Consider the following 22,530-nt stretch of genomic DNA (forward strand, 5'->3'; position numbering starts at 1 on the left):
TGTTATTGTCATTTTTGACATCAAGTATTATTTATTTCTTAAAAGTAGTATTATTATGAATTTATTATTTCCTCCTGTCAACTTACAAATAAGCATGTCAAAATACTTTTGAATACAGTAAATGGTTTCGGTAGAGGGAATGTTATACTGCTTACATTATTGTTATTATTGCTATTACTATTATATTATGTTATATAATTTGTCTTACTTTTAATCTAGTCATACTATTTTCTGTGTTCTGTGTTCTTAATATTGTGACATTTTAACTTTAGCTGGAGGCTTCAAACAAGCCCAGCTGGGTTCTCCCTGCACTTTAAACCATTACCTATCACTGCCATGTGTATTACATATTCTATAAAATGTGCAAAACAAATAAAACTAAGACGCTGGATGGCGCTAGGGAGGGGTTTACTGTATACTGCCCTCACTATTTCCATCACCAGGTGACCCTCTTTTCACTCTTTTCCAGCCCAGTTGTCATTAACATCAGAAAAATAAAAGCTAATAGACAATATCATCACAGTCACTATTTATTTAGTAACATCACATATATCTGCTATAAATAATGTCCCACATTAGCTTTTATAATTGGAATCGGTGACAACATTTATAATACATATTAATACTAACATTACTCATTGTTATAATATATAAATATAATTTAATTTACAGTATAAAGAGCATAAAGCTGACACTTAAACGTGCTGTTTACAGTAGGATGGGAAGGGTTTATTTATTTTTTGAGGAGGGGGGTTTTATATTATTTTTTTAGGATGGGGAGGGTTTATTTATTTTTTTTAGGATGGGGAGGGTTTTTTTTTTTTTTTTTTTTAGGATGGGGAGGGTTTATATATTATTTTCTAGGATGGGGAGGGTTTATTTTTTATTTTTTTTAGGATGGGGAGGGTTTATTTATTTTGTTCTAGGATGGGGAGGGTTTATTTTTTATTTTTTTTAGGATGGGGAGGGTTTATTTAGGTTTTTTTAGGATGGGGAGGGTTTATTTTTTATTTTTTTTAGGATGGGGAGGGTTTATTTTTTATTTTTTTAGGATGGGGAGGGTTTATTTATTTTTTTCTAGGATGGGGAGGGTTTGTTTATTTTTTTTTAGGATGGGGAGGGTTTATTTATTTGTTTCTAGGATGGGGGAGGGTTTATTTATTTGTTTCTAGGATGGGGAGGGTTTATTTATTTATTTTTTTCTAGGATGGGGAGGGTTTATTTATTTGTTTCTAGGATGGGGAGGGTTTGTTTATTTGTTTCTAGGATGGGGAGGGTTTATATATTATTTTCTAGGATGGGGAGGGTTTATTTTTAATTTTTTTTTAGGATGGGGAGGGTTTATTTATTTTTTCTAGGATGGGGAGGGTTTATTTTTTATTTGTTTCTAGGATGGGGAGGGTTTATATGTTTTTTTTTTTTTAAACCGGAAAAGGGGCGGAGTCAGCTGTAACGTTAGCAACCACGCTGAGGGACAGGAGCCGTTAATGTGGAGGATTACACTCTGAAAATAATGTCTCCAAACGCAGACCGAGTCTGACTTCACACATCAGTTACAACCGGATCTGTTTGAGGAACGTCGGTTCTGTCTTTCTCGTCGCGCAGGTAAGGATCGAGGCTTCGGCTGCCCACCGACCGACCGACCGACTCTGGGGTCGTCGGTGATACAGCGGGGAGCGCTAGCTGGCTAACGTTAGCTAGCCTGCTACAAGCGAGATGGTTATGAACAGCGACGCGCATCGTAACTCTGAGCGGTATCAAACGTGGCCGCACGAATCCACCGCTTCCCTTTGACGGTGTTCCCAGTGTCAGGGCGAACCTGTGAAGCCAGACGTTAATGCGACGGCCACTTATTGACAACAGGCTAATGCTAAAGAAGCGAAAGGTTGGCCAGTCAGCCTGTGACGCTGTCAACGCCTCGCCAGGGTTTGACAGCTCAACCGGAGCAGTGGACAAGTGGACAAGGCCACAGCCTCACTCATCATACACTGTCTTTATCTCCCACATAGCTATAATATCTACCAGTTTATACCAGTTTTTTTTTTTACCAGTTTACTTTAATTAAAACGTCGCTCAGCTAACATTAGCCGCCAGGTAACGTTAACATCATGGCTGATGTCACTCCTTTAGTGGAGGTTTTTTAAACTGTGCTATTAGGTGTTGATGTTTACTATTTATACTATTTACTATTAACACGGAAACTGCCACCAAATAAAATAAAATCGGTTTCATGTGCACCGCCTGGTTTTGGGTCAACGCCCCACCCTGCCTGCACCTCCCCACCCTGCCTGCACCTCCCCACCCTGCCTGCACCTCCCCACCCTGCCTGCACCTCCTCTTTGTGCAGGATTAAAAGCTCCTGCACGCTGCTGATGGTGGCTGTGAAGACTGTGTTGGAGTTGAGGATGAGTTTTGGGGATGGATATTTTCTCTTCATCGCCAGAGGCTTTGACAGTGATTTTTATTGGTGTGTACTGTTAGTTAGTGTGTTTACTAGTGGAGGATTTGTTCATTTGACCTTTTGAACGGTTGCTTCCAAAGTTCAGGGCAATTAAAAGAAACCTGTAACACAAATATAACCGCAGTTGACCTTGTCCCTTATCAGTTTGTTTTGGATTTACTGTACGCATGAAACACAAAGAAGTTTATTAAATAGACTCATTGATAGCTTTGATTAGGTGAGGAAACAGGCAGACGGACTTGTACAAGACTGAACATGAACTTAACTGAGCTTCTTCCTGCGTTTAATGCTGGTCTCCCACTTGACCTGCTTTTAGGATACAAGGTGTGTGTGTGTGTGTGTGTGCGGATTAATATCAGTGTTTTGTGTCTGCAATCAAACGTGTGGATCCCTGAGTCAACACAAATTATCACATTAACCATAAACACACTAAATATCAGGTGGTGTGAGGTCTCGTGTGCTCTTCCTCCTCGCGGCTCTCTTATATGTTTGTTGACAAACCAAAGCTGTCCAGTTTAGGTATAATGAGTTTTTTTTTTTTTAACCATGGTTCAAATGTGCTGAATCATGTGCAGCACATTAGAGAGCTGTGCGCTGGGCTCTGCTGTCATCATACCCTTGACACTTGCACACTCTTCGAAAGCCCCAGATGTAAGCGTGCAGCCTCCTACAAGGCCCTCACTTTATGGCCTTGCCGAAAGCAATGTGGTCACACATTCAATGATGTGGTGTCTTGTGGGTGACAGACATATTAACATTAAGACATAGGCCTTTTCAGCTCGAGGAAGTCTAGGAAGGACTGTTATTACACAGGATGGTATAGATACAGAGTTAAATATTAACAGCTGTAGTGACTCCTGGAATTAAGTTTTTATAGCTTTATTAATATATTATTATACATTTTAACCTAGCCTTTTCAGGGGATGTGTCATAAAACCGTTGACCAAACCATGTTTGTGTAACTCACTTAAGAGAAATGATTTCTGCTCACACCCAGACAGCGGTTTGTTTTAATGACGCAACAGTACTTACACATACAGTACTCTTAATAGACAGACCACACGTAACCCCCTTTCCCCCTCTTACAAGCGGATCCCCTGCTCCCTTAAGGGCTATCTGAGGCGGTTCTTTGAGCTGTGTGTCCATTTGTGGAGGAGATGGGTGCGGCCTTTCTCAAAAAAAAAAAAAAAAAAAAAAACCCTGATAATAGAAGCCTGCAGTGGTTTCCTGTCATCCCACTGTACAGGGCTTCTGCTTCTTGTTGGGTAGCTGCCAGTCTTCATCTTTTCATACACACACTGGAAAACAGAGCGACAGCAAAAAAAAAAGTCCATCATAAAAGATATAAAGTAATTTATGACAGGAACATTTGTGCTGAATAAAAACTACACTTCAAATGCAGCACCCAGTAATCTGATGCAAGGCTTGGGAGGTGTTATCAGAATTGTAATAAGAACGAGAGTAAAGCTGTTGTCCGTCACTGCAAAGACCGGGGTTCAGTTGGGGTGCACGTAATTGCATTTTTAAATGGTAGGAGAATAACTGAGTTGCCTGAAAGAGTGTATTGTGCTTGTATAGTGCTTGGTACTGCTCCACAGACGGGGTTTTCTGGACCGAAAGAGGAAATTGAACTCCATTTTTTCTGCATATTAAAGTATGAAATGGGCTTCTAGTCAGAGCTAATGGGAACATTAGTTTTGTGGTTTTATGCCTTCGATTCAAACTCCAAATCTCTGCCACTCATCTCTACTGACCGAGTGTTGAACACATAGTTTATAATGCCGATTTTAAGTCAGCTGAGTAACTATAATGTAACTTTGTTGATGATGCACATACACATGGCAGACGGTGAGGTCTTTACATTCAGTTTCTATCTGACCTATCGACCTCCTGCGCACACAGGCTTATCCAGGTTTCTGAAACTAGGATGTGATGTTTACAAGCACAACTTTACCACAACTTTGCACACGTCAACACACTCACTGTCACTCACTTCATTCCTCCTTCACCCTCTGTGACATGGGCTCCTTTTTCTGTGTTGCCTCAGCAGCTACAGGTCCCCTCCCTGCTGCAGAGGCTTCATCAATTTGAATGCTGCTGTCAGAGGCGGTGATAATGCACATGGCCCGTGTTTGCACATTAGCAAAGCTCGTCTCACTGGTTGAGCATTGGTGATAGAAATGAGTAATTGTTGGTAGTGTTTGCAGAAGATTTGTTCTAACTTGGTCATAAATCCAATAGTTTTTGTGCATCGTCAGCACTCAAACCACTTATGGCGACGGACACAGACACCGCTTGTTACACATGAGCTGTTGACAGCTGTGCTTGCTTGGTGTGTCAGTGGTTGATAATAAGAGGAATTTGTCAGTCATGCAGGCATGGAAAAATTTATGCTGTGTGGCGAAGACTCTGGTTACATTACAGTTTCTGTTTTACTTCTCCTCTGCGCTGTTCTTTGGATAAATCTCCTATTACTCGATCATATATCAGTTGTGGGGTCGATAAACATTCTTCTATAACAAGAACTCCTGCGGTTGTTGTATTAATAGGAAATCAAGCAGTCACCTGACTTAACATCTAAGTTGTGTACTGAAGGTTATGTTTTGTCCTCCATCTCTTCCTCTCTCTCTCTCTCTCTCTCTCTGTCTCCTCAGACCTGTGGGTGAGTAATGCCGCCAGCGTCCAGCTGTGACTGCCCCCACCTGGACTGTGTGGGGGAGATCACCAAGGAGGAGCTCATTCAGAAATCCCATGTGAGTGACCCTCCATCATGACCTTGTCCCCCGCCCCTGCTCATAACTTATCACTCTTCTTTATAAAATGGTGGGTCGTCTGGAGAAGTTAAACACATATAAACTAAAAGAGGGATTGTTGTGATGGAGTTTCTGCAGCACCATCAGATCTGTAGCAAACAAGACAGTCAATCGACTCATAATGAGTCAGAGTCAGTTTTGGCAAACACTTTCATCAGTTAATAATTAATATTTATTATCATATTTTGGCAGTGAAACAGGTATTCAGTTGCTTTCTAAATGTGGTATTAAAAAAGGTTCTTAAAATCTTGCAGAAATCCAGTTTACCAAGTCTCAATGCAAAGCCTAATGATTCTGTCTGTGCTTTCAGACTTTGCTGCTGACTTGCTGATTTTGTGTAACTCTAACTCTAAGAGTGTCTTAACACTTTTCTAGGGCCAGTGCCAGGACTGTAAAGTTGGAGGACCAAATTTGTGGGCGTGCTTGGAGGTAAGACGATGCTCACCAGGGGAAAAAAACGAAGTGTTTTTTGATGGTTTGAAAGATAACATCCTGATAACATCCCCGGAAACACTTCTTGTGTCATATGTTTCTCTCCAGAATGGCTGTGCGTATGTAGGCTGTGGAGAATCTCACACTGACCACAGCACTGTGCACTCGCAGGTGAGAGACCTCCAACATTTCTGATGCCTTGCAGCGCGGGGGGGGTATTAATCAGTGCAGAGAGGAAGGGATGTGACTAGGAGGGAGGGATTCTTATATTCTCGACTGTGATGTTGAATTAAAAAAACATGTAACCAAAAGAGGAGTGGTGGAGTCAGTAGAGAAGCAGAGGAGGCAGGGGTGGACAGGACAGGACAGGACAGGACAGGACAGGAATATCACTTCAGAATCTCAAGAGACTTGGAATAAAACTGCCTCCTGCTCTGCTTTATTTTAAAAATTCTCTCCATGATCGAAGAGCCAGTGTCGGCATCTTTTAGTTTCTGAAGTGCACAAATTTTTAAAAACCATCTCGCCAGCTCTGTCTGCCTACACCTCCACATTCAGTGCAATTTCAGCAGTGGATCATCCATTATTAATTGCCATTCCTCTGGGAAGTGGGGGAGATTCAGTGGTACTGTCAGTTCCATGGTTACAGTATCTGCCCCTCCTGGCTGCTCCGAAGCTTTACTCAGCCTCTGGTGTTCCCAGTGTTGACTAATGCTTTTCTTGCAGCACGCCAGGCATAGAAAGCGAGAAGGAGTTTGCCCATTAGTATCCGCATGGCTGCTCAAACCATTGTCCAGAAAGGGCCCGTTGAAGTGCAAACCTCTTCAGAAGTAGAGGGCCCTCCATCCAGATGAAACACTTTTCAATACGGAGCATGCTGGCAAAGAAACGTAATACTAGCCTGATTGATTTTAAATGACATCACCAGTGAATTTGATATCTGTCCGCGTATCCAGAACATCTGTCTGTCCCGCTCGCCAGCCGCCTTTTGTGTTTTTTCAGCCGGAGCCATCTTTAAATCTTGTGAGAATGAAGGCCATGCTTAATTAGTGCTTCGGAGGCCCTGAGAGGAGGGATTTTAATCTCTTGACTATGCAGTGAGAACGACTGCTGTCAGATCAGATCAGATTCAGTAGTGCACGGGGATGAGGGGCCAGTCAAACTATACTGCGGGTAAATAAGAGAGACTGTTTGGTGTTGAGTTAGAAGTTGCAGCTAGATAAACTAATTATAGAAGTTGAAGCTCTACTTGTGTTTGTACTTTTGATAACCAAATGGGAAAACATAATTAGTATTTACATGTAGATCGTATTTCAAACATCATTATGCACCAGAGAGGACTTCTGAAGCTAATTCAGCCGGTGGTAAACTTTAAAGAAATCCTTCTTCGTATTTCAGATAAAGTTTTGGAAAGTGGCCACAGCCCTACAGTTGCTTTTGAGCTACAAGTATTCCTCTAAAAATACCAGATTTGTCAGTCAGTTCTTGAGCATTTTCTTCTGAATCTGGCCATGCAACTCCCCAGCTTAAATACTAAATCCACTGACATATTCACCCTGAGAAGAATAATATATTTCTTATTCCCTAACCCTAGAGGCTAGAGAGGAGCCTGGGGTGTAATTTTGCAGACAAAAACAGAGACTACTTGCTTCTGAATCAGAAGATCACACACTGAAGCAGATGTTGAATCTTAGCTGGTGCTGCAATATCCTAAAATTTTGTGTTGTGTTTATTTTGTATGTGTGAGCATAATATGAGTTGCTGACATGCTCGGGCAGGTTTTTACATCACCTTGGTTTGGTATGTATTATTCTGTGTGTGAGTGTGTGTAGAAGGAGCTCTAAAGATTTGTTTTTTAAGATATTAAATTGAATACTTGAGCAGACCAGAAGTAAATTAATAAAACAAGTGAGCAATATAAATGCTACAAAACAGTTCAATTGTAATACAAAACATTATGTGGGCTGGTAAGCTCTATAAATCCAGCTTGTTATTAATGCCCTACCTGTATACTTTCCTTCATAAATTATTTAAGCTAGGGAGTTTCATGGCTGTGCTCAGTCTGGTGTGTCCCCTCTGCCAGCTCTGCTCTGCCCCGCTGTGCGAAGGCTAATGCAGCCCTGATGAATAATGCAGGGTCTGCTGGTCGGCTGCTGCTCACGTTCAGTCTCCTGTCGACCTGCCAGGCTGCTGGTGTTTGTCAGAGCAGCAGTGGGTCAGCGCAACTCTTGCCTTGTTTCCACAGCAGCAAAAATCGGCCCCGCTGCAACCCTCTTCTGCCTCTACCTGAACCTGTAACCTGAGACACTCAGCTTGGAAACTAGTCTCCAACATCTTGATAACAAAATGTTAAAAGCAGTGTACTGGGTCTTCATATGTGGGAGGGTTAGGAGGCTGATTTGGTTTTACCTGCAAGAAATATCATAGAAGGGGAGTAAGTGGGTGCTAGTGTTAAATGCCAGCTTCTTGGGAATATACATTTTAAATAAAAAGTAAAATAAAAACATTGATAGCTTCTAAACTGTGAGGATTTGTAGCTTTTCTTTGTCTTGTGATGATAAACTGAGTGTCTTTTGGGTTTTGGACTTTTAATCAAACAAAACAAGCAATTTGAAACTGTAAGATAGGAGATTTGAGTGGCCATTTTTCACAATATTCAACCGGTTAATTGACAGTGATTATTATTAATTATTAAATTATTATTATTGTTCAATAAAATATTTGTTAACTGCAGCCCTTATACCCTGTTTACATGATTGTAGGTGACAAATTTGACCTAAAATGAGCTGCAATAGTTAAAAAAGTACAAATCAAAGTAAAATGTTACTACTACTCAGTTTTAGTTGGCCCTGTATCTGATTTGATTGCAGGTGGGGTTTTAGTTTTCTGTACATATTTCTTGTAAATTACTAAATCAATAGTCATCAATAACGCTGACCTTGTATAGCATACATTTTCATTTTGTCAGTGATACACTAGACCGCAGTAATGGATTGTTGTTATTAATAGAAAGTGGCAGGATCTGACATTACCTTATTTGGGCTGAAAACATTTTGTTCAGTATCAGGCCGGCCAGCAAGCACACCTATGTTTGTTATATAAAAGCAAAAGCAACCTAAGTTTATTGTCTAACAAGATGTTGATGGCTAGATTAAGAAGCATCTTGAAGATAAGATAAGAATGTGCTTTATCAGCTGCTCCCGGAAAAACATTAACTTCTTGTTTCACTTTGTTTTCACAGTCCGATATGCCCTGTTCACAAAACCTGTTTTTCTGTAACAACTTTGTGCGCAGGAGACGAGGCACAACCTTACAGTGAACCTGACCACGCTTCGAGTGTGGTGCTACGCCTGCGGCAAGGAGGTTTTCCTGGAGCGCAAACTAGGTCCTCACTCTCCCCACGCCAACAGCAAACCCCTTCCCTCTCCGCAGAATGCTGGCCAGGTAAGAGCCAGCCCCCCCCCTTCCCACACACCAACGTTTGTCATCATGTTTTATTGTTGGTTTACAGCCATGCTTTTTTTTCATTTGAACAGTCATAAAGCAGGTTTAATATTGAACAACTGCAAGTGAAGAAGAAGTTCAAATTCCTGAGTATAGATCAAATGCAGTATTACAGTTGTCTTTGTGCAAGTGTGTATGAATACACTGGTTTATATTGCATGTTTACAGCATTATCGCATACTTACACAACTACGTGCTCTCCTGTAATACTGTACGATAACATTTTCCACCATTGTATCCTGAGTGATGGTTGAACTGTCAAGTTATGCACTGTTATTCATTTACTAGATAAGAGTTTTATGATGAGTTCTGTGTATGTTGTGCTGTTGTTTCAGGATAACAGCAGGGCCCCTGAGAGCCCAACCTCTCTGAGAGTGCCCCCTAATGGAGGCTGTGAAGACCTGGACATGGAGACAGAGGAAGAGGATGAACTGCGTGCCAGAGGTCAGCTTACCACAAAATGAGTGACACAAATAATTATAATCCATCACTAGTAACACTGTTTGTTACAGTACAGGCGATACTGGTTGTTCCCACAAATATCAGCTACAAGGTCAACACGTTGGGAAACAAACCTGAATGCAGTCATGAAGAATTGCCTAATCTACAGTCACAGTGCGCCTGCAGTAGACACACGTTTCAATATTAAAAAATAATAAAAAAAATATTTTTGAAGTCAGTGAGGTGACTAAAATTTAATTAACTTTTATCAGCTGTTAATCCAAGTATGACAAAAAAAAAAGAACATTATGTGGATGATTTGAGGTTAAACCTCTAACACAGGCGCTCAGTAATCAGCAATTTCTTTAGTTCAAAGCACTGCTTGAATTTTAACCTGTGAATTTGAATTAATAAGAGCAGTAAATGGCCAGACAAGTGTTTTTAAAGACCCAGACTTCAAAGTACGAGGGCTGACGAACACCAGCTGATACGTTGCCTCACTCTGCCTCAAGTCTTCTGTTAAAAGTTGTACACACCACAGAGAGTATAGCAACTATCAAAACAAACTAACCAACCATTTTTGCACAACTGTGACTCTGTAACAGTTATACGTATGTGCTGGAAAGGGCCGATTACCACTAACGGTGCCAGACACATTGCAAAAGCTAAAGGCAACAGAAGGCCACTGTCAGGCTCAGTGGGGTGAGCGTAGCGCTAACACATCAGCGTTGAGTGCTGCAGTCCCACTGGAGCCACCAATGCAAATAATAGTTTCACTCAGTGCTTTGAGACACACACACACCCTCCACCGAATGGCATATGTTAAGCCTCATGTGGTGCAGCCCAGGCATTGGCACCAGGCACTGTCACACATACAGATCATATGATCAGGAGTTGGAGTAAACAAGCTTTGTAAGACTAATGTCCTTTGAAGAGTAAAGCTGGTCACATAACATCAGAGGTTTTTATACCGCGAGGCGCCTTTTTGACCTCCCCGGGGAGGAGTTGTTGTTGTTGGTGGGGTGCAGAGGGAGAGACATGAAGCAAAGATACTTCCTGAGGTGACAGGGACAGATGCATGCTGTTGTTAAAAACAACAGGAAGTTAGTTATTGTACTTTGGCTGATTTGACCCACTTATCACCACAGTCAACATGGAGGCAGTTAAGCTTCTTTAACCTGATTGCTGCAATTTGCTGAGTCATGACACAGGCCAGTCTGAACACACAGATATGATACACATATTATTGGATTTGATGTGACGCTTTCAGAGGATGTCATTACCACCAATGTCCGATATAAAAAGGATTTAATAAATCTACTTGGAAATCAGAGGGAAAAAGCTCCTATAACTCTTTATACCTTCACCTTTTTACGATGGCTTATTCAGCGTGCTTTTATGGTGCCAACTTCCAAAAATGTGAACAAATATTGGCTAAAAAACTTGGAGCCAACAGCATATCTTGCTGAATCAATGTCAACATTATACTTTGTGTTCACATCCCCCCTAAGTATTATGGCAACTGTAGTTACAAAACTTGAGCATGATTATACCCCAAATACAAGTAAGACAAAGACTAAAAGAAGGAGTGACACAACCCATTAATATTAATCGTTTTGTCTGGGGTTTAGGGGTCGGTGGGGGGGTGTTTATTTTGTCTGGGGGGAAGCCCTCAATGCCAGACTTTTAAAACCCTTGTATAAAATGAATCAGCTACCTCTGCTGTAGTCAGAAAATAACATTTTATTTACTTAACTTTTTCTACTCCCGCTGTAAAATATTAATGTTAGAAATGGAATGGGTCTCCTTAACAATGTAGAAGCTTTTCCGGCTGCCATCAAAATTCACAAGCATTTTTTATGAGTTGCTAGTTTTAATTTCCCCGGTGTGTTTCTGTCTCCCTCAGGCCTGACAGGGCTGAAGAACATAGGCAACACCTGCTACATGAACGCCGCTCTCCAGGCCCTGTCCAACTGGTGAGACCTCTCCTAACCTCCTTCTGTCCCCGCATCTACCCCCCCGTCTGTCCCACCCATCGCCTTCGCGCTCTTTTGCTCATTTCTTCGTGTTACTTTTCTCTCACCTCTCACACTTTCAGCTCGCTTAGTTTTACAGCAGGCGTTTGCGGTTGCAGTCGCTGCCTGCCTGGCTCTTGTTGACCGAAAAAAGGACCATGGCTATGCTCATTTAGGAGACTGACGGCTGAGTGAAAATTGCTGCAGTGCACCATTTGAGATGGCAGAAATGGCCTTTTGTAGTTCCCTGTAGGGTCTTCTGTTACAAATGAACACCAACTCTTTCCCAATCTCTTCTGTCCCCTTCTCCTCTTCTGTTCCCTTTCTTTTCCCACTATGTCTTTTTTATGTGTCTCCCTTTACTGTTCCTCTCCCAGTGTGCTGCATTTCTTCTTTTTTTTTTTTTTTATTGTTTATTGAATTGCCAGTCCTTTTGATTCATTCTTTATGATTGAATCGTTGGTGTGGTCACTTAAATTGGGGCAACACTGCAGAGCTCGAGGCTGTGTTACTTTGTACATCTTACTTTTTTATTTTATTTTTCATGGAACGGCAAAGCACAACAAACCTCTTCCTCCTATGTAATACTATCTACCCGGGGGCTGGTGCATTTAAAAATTAAACCGATGATGCCTAGTCTGGATACAAGTCAAAATGGGAGAAGATGTGGGTCAAAATTTGCAATCTAAATCACATTTCCAAAAATAGGAGAAACTGAGTCACGCAGCTGCGGAAGGAGGGACCTTTTTCATGAAACTTTCTTTTGATGTCTGTTTGTGTGAGCGTCGGTTCTTTCAGTCACTGTCGGGTCATTATTCAGTTCGAAGGACTTTTCTCCTGCCAAGGGAAGGGAACGCTCCATGCCTTATTCATTCTGTAGTTTGTCTCTTTCTTGCAAATTCCTGTCTACTCTGTAGCCGTCAAATGAAAATCCCCTCAGCTTTTTTTTTTTTTTTTTCTTTCCCATTTTTTTTCCGATGTCCTTCAACTTTTAGCTGCATGTGGAGTTTTTTTAGTACCTCTGGGAATTTGGGATGTTACTCTACGGGTGAAATATGACTGTAATGAATAAAAAATACAGGCAGAAGACAGCATTATGTAGTAAACCTCTCTGGATTTACGTCGCTGTTTGTAATCTTCTGCTGTGTGTGACCTTTGTGAATATAATGGCAAAAACATACTAAACCTGAGAGGATTTGCAGATCTTAAACAGTCATCTGGAAACAGAACAGCTTATAATAACATTATTAACATAACATTATTATCTACTAGTTCTCTGAATTATATCTGCTTCTCTTGGACTTACTGAGGATTTTGCATTGGAAGCTTTTTACTCATAGTAATCAATGTTAAGGGACAAACAGTCATTAAAAGCTCATTGGGTGCCCACTTATCATATATTTATCCATCTTTCCACCGCAGCCCGCCCTTGACACAGTTCTTTCTTGAATGCGGTGGCATGGTGAGGACGGACAAGAAGCCTGCACTCTGCAAAAGCTACCAGAAACTAGTGTCAGACCTGTGGCACAAAAACAGGTAGATGTTTGTCACTTTTTTTTAAATTTTGTTTGGATAATTCCTTCTTTTACTCGACAGAGCCTACGTGCTTACCCACAAGCCACAGTTGATTTCATAATTCAGTGGTCACTTTAATTGCTTTCCCATGTTTAGACTCCACAGTTGACAGTACTGTAACCTTGCTGTTTAACTCCATCCAGAGCCAAACCGGAGTCACATTTCTGTAGCAGCTAGTCTTCATTTCAACCTCTACTTCAGACTTTATTGTGATATTGTTTATTACACTTGTTAAGCATGGCTGTATTTTGTGACTTTTGCAGACCCTCCTACGTGGTCCCAACCAACTTGTTCCAGGGGATCAAAGCCATAAACCCCATGTTTAGAGGATATTCTCAGCAGGTGGGTCATTGCAGATGGTGAAATAAATGTGCAACTTAAGTGCATGTGCACACATTTGTTATATAAATAAAATACAGAGGCTCTCTTCACAGTTGGAGTCCTATTCTGCAGTATGTTTGCGACTTTGTTTTGATTATATGTTGAAAAGTAATCTGCTGTTGTGACTTAAACGGGTGGATTTTCTTGCGCTTACCACTTTGGTTTGCAAATGAGTAAATATGAATATAAAACACGGATTAAGGTCTGAATTGATTATACAGTTAGTGGAATATTATCATGTTTGTAGTGATGCGTGGGTGTCTCAGAATGTGTTTAAAGATGTGTGGGTAATGCATTTTCTCTGCTTTTTCTAATAAACGACTGATATACAGGAATAGGTCTAGCATGTAACTCAAAAATGTCTGTCACTAAACTTTTTCCTTTGAGAACAAATTTGTGCTGAGCTGTGATTATTATAGCCCAGGCTATAAAGTTGTCCCAGATCTTTTACACTCTCTCCTTTTTCTCTTCCACTCCATATCCCTGCGTGCTCATTCCTTTATAGAAATTACATTAGCTCCAGCTCAAATCACTCAGCCAGATAAACTGAATCCTCTGCCTTACAATTACGAACTCAGAGCTTCTGACTTTCATTCACACACAAATGCACACTTTAAACCTTAAGGTAGATTGCTTGATTTAATTCCAGGTGGTGCTTGAAAGAAAAGATTTACGTGTTATAGATATAAAGGATTTCAAAGCTCGTTTTACTGGAGCACGTCTTGTCTTTGTCCGGTGTCTGTAAATAGAGGATTTCATAAGCCTGAATGGTGAAATGATAAAAGGGGCTGTTTCCTCTTGGCTTGCCAGTGTTTGTTCAGAGGAGTTAGCTGAGGAATATTCATTTGTCACGCCATGCTGGGCCGCACAGCCTTGGAATTAGCATTGCTATGAATGAAGTTAACATTTCAGGTCCTGGGAGAGGAGAGTTCATCTGGCTTGAGAGGGAGATTGGATGTCTGAGGCTCATTAAGTTTGATTACACATTCATGAGCATTTGGTTTCGGATTTTGTGATGCAGAATTGAGATAAACAAGGAGGTAAAGTGGTTGTTGTTTGTAAATTGGACAAAAATTAGCTTTGTGAAAGCTTTGCTGTGTCTGTCAGGCTCGATTATATTTAGGAAGAATTAGTGCTGCGTTATGTTCTTTCAGGGAGAATAAATTAACAGTTCTATCACAGACTCCTGTGACCAAAATAGCGGCAAAAAAACTCTAAAATCCTCCCAGCTAGAACTAATTTGCTACCTCAACTAACATTTCTTGTGATGATCCCCACTGGGCCTCCAGGATTCCCAGGAGTTTCTGCGCTGTTTGATGGATCAACTCCACGAGGAGCTGAAGGAGCTGGTGCCCGAGCCCTACGACCAGTCCAACGGCATCACCGTGGACGACAGCCCCGAGGAGGACAACCACAGTCAGTCGGACAACGACTTCCAGTCCTGCGAGTCCTGCGGCAGCAGCGAGCGGGCCGATAATGAGGTGCAGGGCGGGAACGTGCTGATAAACGACACCAACGAGGCCGAGATGATGATTCCTGAGCAAGACGAGATCCAGGCCAACAGAGAGTGGCAGAAGGAGAAGAACATGATTAATGACTTTTACCGCTCTGGAGTTAATGGTGTTATGGGTGGAAGCACTGGAGTCGACATGGACAAAGATGTTGACACCACCACTGAAACCACGCCCATTATCAGCAGCCAGGGAGCCATCAAGGTTCAAGGCAGAACATCAGGTAATTATGGAGGAGAAGAAGTTTTCCACAAACTTGATCACATATTAGCACTAATTACATATGCAGCATCACATTTATGGAACTGAAACTCTCTAATGTTTGGCCTGCTCTTCGCCAGATTCCTTCCCAGACATCCAAATGTCCAACAACACAAGACCACAGAGTCCAGTCCAGATGGAGGGACACATTCCCAAAATGTCCAGCAGTCCGCCCAAAGCTGCCTCAGGCTGGCCCAGCCTAAATCCTGCACACAAGAAAGGTACTTCTGCATAATCAGAGGCTGTCGTATCCGGAATCAAAGCTTTAAAAGATGTGGTTTTTAGTAAGGTAGTTATATGCCGTGTCTATCTTTGCTGACATACTGTAAAGCACTATTCTCACATTTCTCTCTCTCTCTCTCTCTCTCTGCCTTCCCACAGCAGTGACCACATTCTCCCCACCAAAGAACAAGCGTCAGAAGAAATACCGCAGTGTCATCTCAGATGTTTTTGATGGAACCATTGTCAGCTCAGTTCAGTGCCTCACCTGTGATCGGGTTAGTGTGGACATCTAGCTACAATTTTTGTTGTTGTTCTTTTTTTAGATAATGGGATTGCTGAGAGGGCGAGACGGACCGTAACAGGGGAGCACTAGAGAACAGGACATTGTTTCACAAGTCATTTCAAGGTCCTAAAATCTAATGTTACAGAAAAATCTACTTTGGTGCGTAGCTCTGATGTCACTATACACTGTTGATGCAGTTGTACAGCCACTGTCATGTCACATATTGTGATATTTGTGCTGTAACGAGTCAAGTTCTCTATAAAACCACGTAAAAAGGATTGAAATGTGACCAAAGATGATGAATCAACTGTATGTGTGTCCTGTTGCTGTTAGGTGTCTGTAACCCTGGAGAACTTCCAGGATATCTCGTTGCCCATCCCGGGGAAGGAAGACCTGGCCAAGCTCCACTCCTCCACCCACCAGACCTCCCTGGTTAAAGCCGGCTCCTGTGGGGAAGCGTATGCACCGCAGGGCTGGATTGCATTTGTCATGGAATACATCAAGAGGTGTGTAAAAGTCGTACACTATAGTTATTTCATTCTTCACATCGAGCATTAGCGGCTCTATACTTTTGCTCTTTCTGTTGAAATTCAAAGCTCTGTTTGTTTCTATTCTTAGTTGGTTCTGGGGTCCAGTGGTTACGCTACAAGACTGTCTTGCAGCTTTCTTTGCCAGAGATGAACTAAAGGGTGAGCAAGTGGACGTCAATCTGTTCTACCAGCACAAATATTTTGATTGATGTCTTAATAACATCATGTTTGTTGTATTCTAGGAGACAACATGTACAGCTGTGAAAAATGCAAGAAGTAAGTAACAGAATCTGACTTTGCTGAATACTGAACTGGACTCATTTATTTCACATGAACAAAAACAGAAAAAAAAATATTCTAGAACTGTAATGATTGCCCATCTTCTTCGTCTTTTTTCCTCTTAGATTACGAAACGGAGTCAAATTTTGTAAAATGCAAAGTTTGCCAGAGGTATACAGTCAACTCTAGTACTTCATGTAATGAAGACACCCAAATCTTTATCCCTAATGTGTTCACACACCGGATTTCTAATATAAATCTTCCATGTGCGTTCCTCTGCTCCAGATCCTGTGTATCCACTTGAAGCGCTTCAGACACGAACTGATGTTCTCCACCAAAATAGGCACCCACGTCTCCTTCCCGCTCGAGGGCCTGGACCTGCAGCCTTTCCTGGCCAAAGACGGCTCCGCCCAGACCTCCAACTATGACCTGCTGTCAGTCATCTGTCACCATGGAACTGCCAGCAGTGAGTGGGCAGATTAACTCCTCTTTCTGCTCAGACTGAGACTCAGTGTCCTGAATTCATTATCCTGTAGAAAAATTTCACGTGTACTTGTCAGGTTTATGACTGCTGCTCTAATGCATTTCTCTGTCTGATCCCAGGTGGCCATTACATAGCGTACTGCAGGAATGATGTGAACAATCTGTGGTATGAATTTGATGACCAAAGTGTGACCGAGGTGTCTGAATCCTGTGTGCAGAATGCTGAGGCATATGTGCTCTTCTATAAGTAAGCCAACACACAAGACTTCAATATTTACACTCAGACAGTTGTAAACAAGAGCCCATTCATCCCTGTAGCTGTTTAATATTCGCCGCGTTGCTTTGATATTTATAACTTACATCTTACTTTTGATTACCCCCGTTGCAGTAGTGATTAATCTGTGGTCTGTTCCTGTCGCAGAAAGAGCAACGAGGATGCACTGAAAGAACGTAGGAGGGTGTCTGGTTTATTCAACATGATGGAGCCCAGCCTTCTGCAGTTCTACATCTCCCGGCAGTGGCTTAACAAGTTCAAGACCTTCGCTGAGCCGGGGCCCATTTCCAACGACGACTTCTTGTGTTTGCATGGAGGTACGTGTCTTACTGAAACCACTCAGAGGTCAAGGTCTCCCTGAACAGGAATCCTTTTTTCTTGCCCCTGTGCACAAGCACTGCGCTCTTCTGTCTCTTTAACGCAGCTTTTGCTTAGCTTTATTCCCTCCACAACATAGCAGACATCAAAAGGGGGTTTTACTTCTCTTTGTGCAGACGATCCTTCTTTCTCATTCAAGCAGAGAAGAGGGAAGGATTCTAAAAGGGTTTGTGCCAATCAAGCTGCTTTCTTTTCAGCCCTCTTTATTCACCCTCTATTCAGAGAGCACGGGAAATTATGGAATTGAGTGTTAAGTAGGATACAATGAACATTTAGGATCAAGCTGTTAGGATTCAGTGGCAGCAGAAAATGTGTTTCAATCTGTAAATAAGCACTCACAGGTTGTTTCCTCTACTAGCACATAATAACTGGCTCGTCAGGTACATGCAGTAAGAAGAGATAATATCAGTGCGGGGAAACCTCGACTGTGTTGCTGCACCAGTTTGATTTTCAACGGAAATCCAAAAATGTTGCAATTTATTTTCACTTTCTGTATGTTAGATAATACATATTCAATTATTGGAATATAAAGTGAATTGAATGACTAATACAGATGATTATCACTATAGCTATATATCGCGTTGCTTTTCATAATACAGTTCATTATCCTGTACTGCTACATCTTTCTCTGCTGTAGTAAATTGTCTCTGATCTGAAGACAGAATTTTACTATTCACCAACAAATCGATTCTTCCCTATCAACTCAGGATACTAATATATTTTAGTTTTTAATTAGTAACGTTTTGCTGTATTATATAAATAATTAACAAAATATAATAACACAGTAGGATTGAGTAGTCTGGCTTCAAGGGCGAGGAAAGAATACTCTAATTGAAGGAAAAAAGCCATTTGTCCTCTAATGAGGTGATTCTAAATGTTGTTGACCTGGGAACCCTTAAATGAGGCAATGTACTTGTGATTTCCAGTCACAGATTACAGCTTTAGTGTCTCTGGTTTTTCATTGGAAGGTTTTTTGTAAAGACTGGAAGAGGTGAAACTATTAAAAAAAAAAAAAAAAAAAGAGAGAAAAATAACAATTTTGTTGTGCAGATTTTTCTTCTTTTTTATCCTTTCAGTTATCTTGTGAGCCCTCAGATTTATTTTGGGACTCGTTGCAGAGTCCTGATCCCCACAACTACTCTAATGAGACGGACTGGGGGTGGGGAAAAAGGGGGAAACACTGGATTTGTGCATAATAGCAGTCACAATGTTTCCAACACTAATTATTAACAGATGTACATTGGGTGTGTCGTCTCTTTAAAACATTACGCTGTTGATGTCTGACGGGTGTTTCATCGTGTTTCATCAGGTGTGCCACCAAACAAAGCAACATTCATCGACGACCTGGTAGTCATGCTGCCACAGAACGTGTGGGATCACCTTTACAGCAGGTACATATGGTGGACCGGTCCACTGAGAGACCGGCTGGAGGCTTTACACATTTTCAGATCTCCCATTACTCCGTGTACTCACAGTTGCGGTATCATTACCTTTTGTTGAGTTAATTTCATCTGTGTGAATTAATGTGGACTGCTCCCTGCAGGTACGGAGGGGGACCAGCTGTCAACCACCTGTACGTTTGCCACACGTGCCAGATCGAGATAGAAAAACTGGAGAAACGGCGCAAGTCGGAGCTGGACATGTTCGTCAGGGTGAGCCTTTGAACCATATGTTTACCAGCAGGACCCACGAGCGGCAAGGAGCTTTAAGCCAGATACAGTGAAATGATTTGGTGTGAGTGATAATGCATTATGTGTCTGTGAGCCTCCGTGCAGCCCAGTACTCATGGGTGTGTATAGGTTTATTCTCCTGTCTATTGAACCAGTTGATAGGCTGCATGTGTTGCTGCTCTTCACCCCAGCAGGAGATGAGAGGTGTGAGTCTGATGAAAGCCTTATCATTAATGCACTGGGACAGATGCAGCTGTTATTGCCCGCTCAGTCTGCCCACTCACACAATGGCTGCTCTGAAGGACAGATAGATGTGTGTGTGTGAGAGAGAGAGAGAGAGAGAGAGAGAGAGAGAGAGAGAAAGACACAGCCTCAGTCAAATAAGAGGAACCGGGATTGTGTCATTTCCAAGAAAGATGAAATTGGTGCAGTGTGGGGTTAAGTCTGACTTCTAATTGGAATAACTACCAGAGAGAATTGATTAGGTTTTCCATCTCCTCTCCTCTCAATCCTTTCATCCTCACTTAATTTCTTTTCCTGTGTTTCTCCTCCCTCTTGTCTCTACTGCTCACTCCTCCCCCATTTCCTCCCCCCCTCCTCCCTCTGCTCTGTAGCTGAACAAGGCGTTCCAGGAGGAGGAGTCTCCAGTGGTCATATACTGCATCAGCATGCAGTGGTTTCGTGAGTGGGAGGGCTTTGTCAAAGGAAAAGACAATGGTAATTGGACAGAAGTCTTTCCCTTCCTCCCCCCAAAAGCCTGTTTAAATGTCTAATTAAAAGGCTGAATGTTTTCCACCATCCGATATAGAAAATCTGCTGTGACTGTTTTGATGTAAATTTCTCTTTAAGAATAAAATGATTGAGTCTATACATTTATATGGTTGAGAGAAGGCGGCACATACATTGTTTTAAATGGGACATCCTGATCCCACTTCTTGTTACCAAAAGCTTGCTCAAAGGAAACTGTGAAGTCCCATTTCTTCTTTTGATTTATCTTCAAAGCGTTTTGCTTTAGTCCCCCGAGTCAAGTTTCCCTCCTGCTACAGCAAAATGAAGTGTCAAAATATATTTCAGTTTTCTTGCACTTTTTTTTATTTTTTTTTCTTCCCTTGCTTTGTATTGTCATATCTATTTATAACAACTTACATCTGGCACTGCTGCAAATGTCTTTTTTTCTCTGACTTCTGCTCCTCTAATATTTGTTTTCTCTCTGTAGCAAGTGGGGAGCACAAGTGGCTTTTCATAGTGTGACAGAAACATTTGACATTTTAACATCACTGCTCTTTGAAACAATTAGGGTTGAGAGTATGTCTCTGTAAAAGAAGCTAATTGTCTTTCTTCCTCTTAAAGACCCGCCGGGACCCATTGATAATTCCAAGATTACAGTAAACAAGAACGGCCATTTAACACTCAAACAAGGTACTGTTATTATTATTATCATTATATTGTATTATTATTTATCTACTTTAACGCTGTAGAAAGAATAAATTCAAATCTTAAGTAAACTGTAAACATTTTTTTATATTTAATACAGGGTAGATCAATAAAATACCTTCTTTCTGGACTGTAGTAGTATCTTGAACTATGCAGATATATTGTGATATTTAATTGTGTGTGTTTGCACCGACCCCTCAGGAGCTGACTCGGGGCAGATCTCTGAAGAGACGTGGAACTTCCTCCACTCGATCTACGGCGGCGGTCCACTCGTGACGGTTCGGCCGAGCATCAGCCACCAGGAAGCAGAATCGTCGCAGTCGGAGGAGAAGATCGAGGTGGAGACGCGCTCCGTTTAATCAGGCACTCTGGGGGGAAGGGAGAAGATAACGGAAAACATTTTAAGAAATGAAAAAAAAAGCCTTTTTATTTTGCACTTGACTTTTATTTCAAAAGCATTCAAGCAAAGGACCTCATCTCTACCTGCTACATGCCAGCCTTTGACAGCTGATAGAGGGAATTAACATGTCTGAAGAGGTTTGTTATGTTGTACAAATCTGTATAAAGAGCTCTTAAAATTTCTATTAGCACTGTAGTATTCATGTGTCAGGTTGTTTTCAGAACCGAGCATTTAAATTATGTGCAGCTAAAAATTCCACTGAATGCCATATTTCTTTTTTTTTTTTTTTCTTGACCAAACGAGCACATACTGTAATGTCCATGTGTCATGTGTTGCTGATAGTGATGAATCACAATACATTTTGCTGTAGATATATCACACATTTTTCTTTTTTTTTCTCTCCTGTTGTAAGAGAATATTGTCCAATGAATGGTAGAGAGAGCATAATGTGACACTTAAAAGTGATGAAAATCATAAGGTTATGAAGGGACTAATTACTGACTAGTCTCAGGAATGAATTTTGTGTTTTGCACTGTTCTGTAGACGTACAAATTGGCATGCTCACGCAAAAAATGTCTGGTTTGTATTTGAATGTACCAGTACTGATAGTATGTTGGTCAAGATTCAGCACTTGGTTATTTATCGCAGAAAGGGAGTGATTTAATACGATGTCAACAGATTATTTTTGTTTTTGTAGGAAAGAATACGTGGCAGGCAGAGTCTGTTAAGAATGCATGCTTTAACACTCGATCCCAGTCTTAACATCACAATGTAAACTGCATGTAAATGCAAGAAAAAAAAAAAAAAGCTGCTCATAAAATGTGCACGATAAATTCACAATCCAGGATCTGTCTTCACTAAAATTGTACAGCTACAGAAAGCATATTGCAAGTATGTTAATCAGCATTGTCATCAGCAATCTAATGAATCAAAAAGGCATTATTTTTGTGTATGGGCATGGTGTTGCTTCATGTGTTGGCTGATAAAGAGGGTATATACACAAAGCTGTACTGTAAGTTCTTTGCCTATGGATGTCACTTGAGTAAGATCCATCCTGACTTTTGCTGGCTGACACTATTAAAACTTGATGAAAACATGTTGAACACTGTGGTCTCCCCCCCCCTCTCCTCCTCTTCCTCCTCCTCTTCCTCCCCTGTTGATTTAGTCACTGATGGTTATTGGA

At 41.4% G+C, this 22,530-nt stretch overlaps 1 protein-coding gene across 2 annotated transcripts; it reads left to right on the top strand.

The window, feature by feature from the left end:
• Window positions 1-1,431: 1,431 nt before the first annotated feature.
• On the top strand, window positions 1,432-22,443 carry usp33 (ubiquitin specific peptidase 33). 2 transcript variants are annotated; one of them, XM_051421573.1, is made up of 24 exons: window positions 1,433-1,605; window positions 5,116-5,214; window positions 5,650-5,703; window positions 5,815-5,877; window positions 9,001-9,150; window positions 9,546-9,654; window positions 11,558-11,627; window positions 13,089-13,202; window positions 13,505-13,583; window positions 14,912-15,356; window positions 15,475-15,615; window positions 15,776-15,891; window positions 16,233-16,405; window positions 16,518-16,588; window positions 16,672-16,705; window positions 16,834-16,879; window positions 16,994-17,174; window positions 17,312-17,438; window positions 17,613-17,782; window positions 19,153-19,234; window positions 19,387-19,495; window positions 20,128-20,230; window positions 20,864-20,932; window positions 21,149-22,443. In XM_051421573.1, the coding sequence occupies exons 2-24, from the start codon at window positions 5,131-5,133 to the stop codon at window positions 21,304-21,306; spliced, it is 2,748 nt and encodes a 915-aa protein (XP_051277533.1). In that variant the 5' UTR covers window positions 1,433-1,605; window positions 5,116-5,130; the 3' UTR covers window positions 21,307-22,443. The 2 variants fall into 2 exon arrangements, with proteins under 2 accessions (XP_051277623.1, XP_051277533.1); XM_051421663.1 differs by lacking the exon at window positions 20,128-20,230 and having other exon boundaries at window positions 1,432-1,605; window positions 21,149-21,293.
• The last annotated feature ends 87 nt before the right edge of the window (window positions 22,444-22,530 follow it).

This window comes from Dicentrarchus labrax, unplaced genomic scaffold (genome assembly GCF_905237075.1).
Source record: "Dicentrarchus labrax unplaced genomic scaffold, dlabrax2021, whole genome shotgun sequence".
NCBI lineage: Eukaryota > Metazoa > Chordata > Actinopteri > Moronidae > Dicentrarchus > Dicentrarchus labrax.

Excerpts from the sequence above, each read along its gene's own strand:
- usp33 (XM_051421573.1), top strand. The coding sequence starts at position 5,131 with ATGCCGCCAGCGTCCAGCTGTGACTGCCCCCACCTGGACTGTGTGGGG. Across the intron at positions 5,704-5,814 it reads ATTTGTGGGCGTGCTTGGAG|AATGGCTGTGCGTATGTAGG; the intron begins GTAAGACGATGC and ends GTTTCTCTCCAG. Across the intron at positions 15,357-15,474 it reads GGTTCAAGGCAGAACATCAG|ATTCCTTCCCAGACATCCAA; the intron begins GTAATTATGGAG and ends GCTCTTCGCCAG.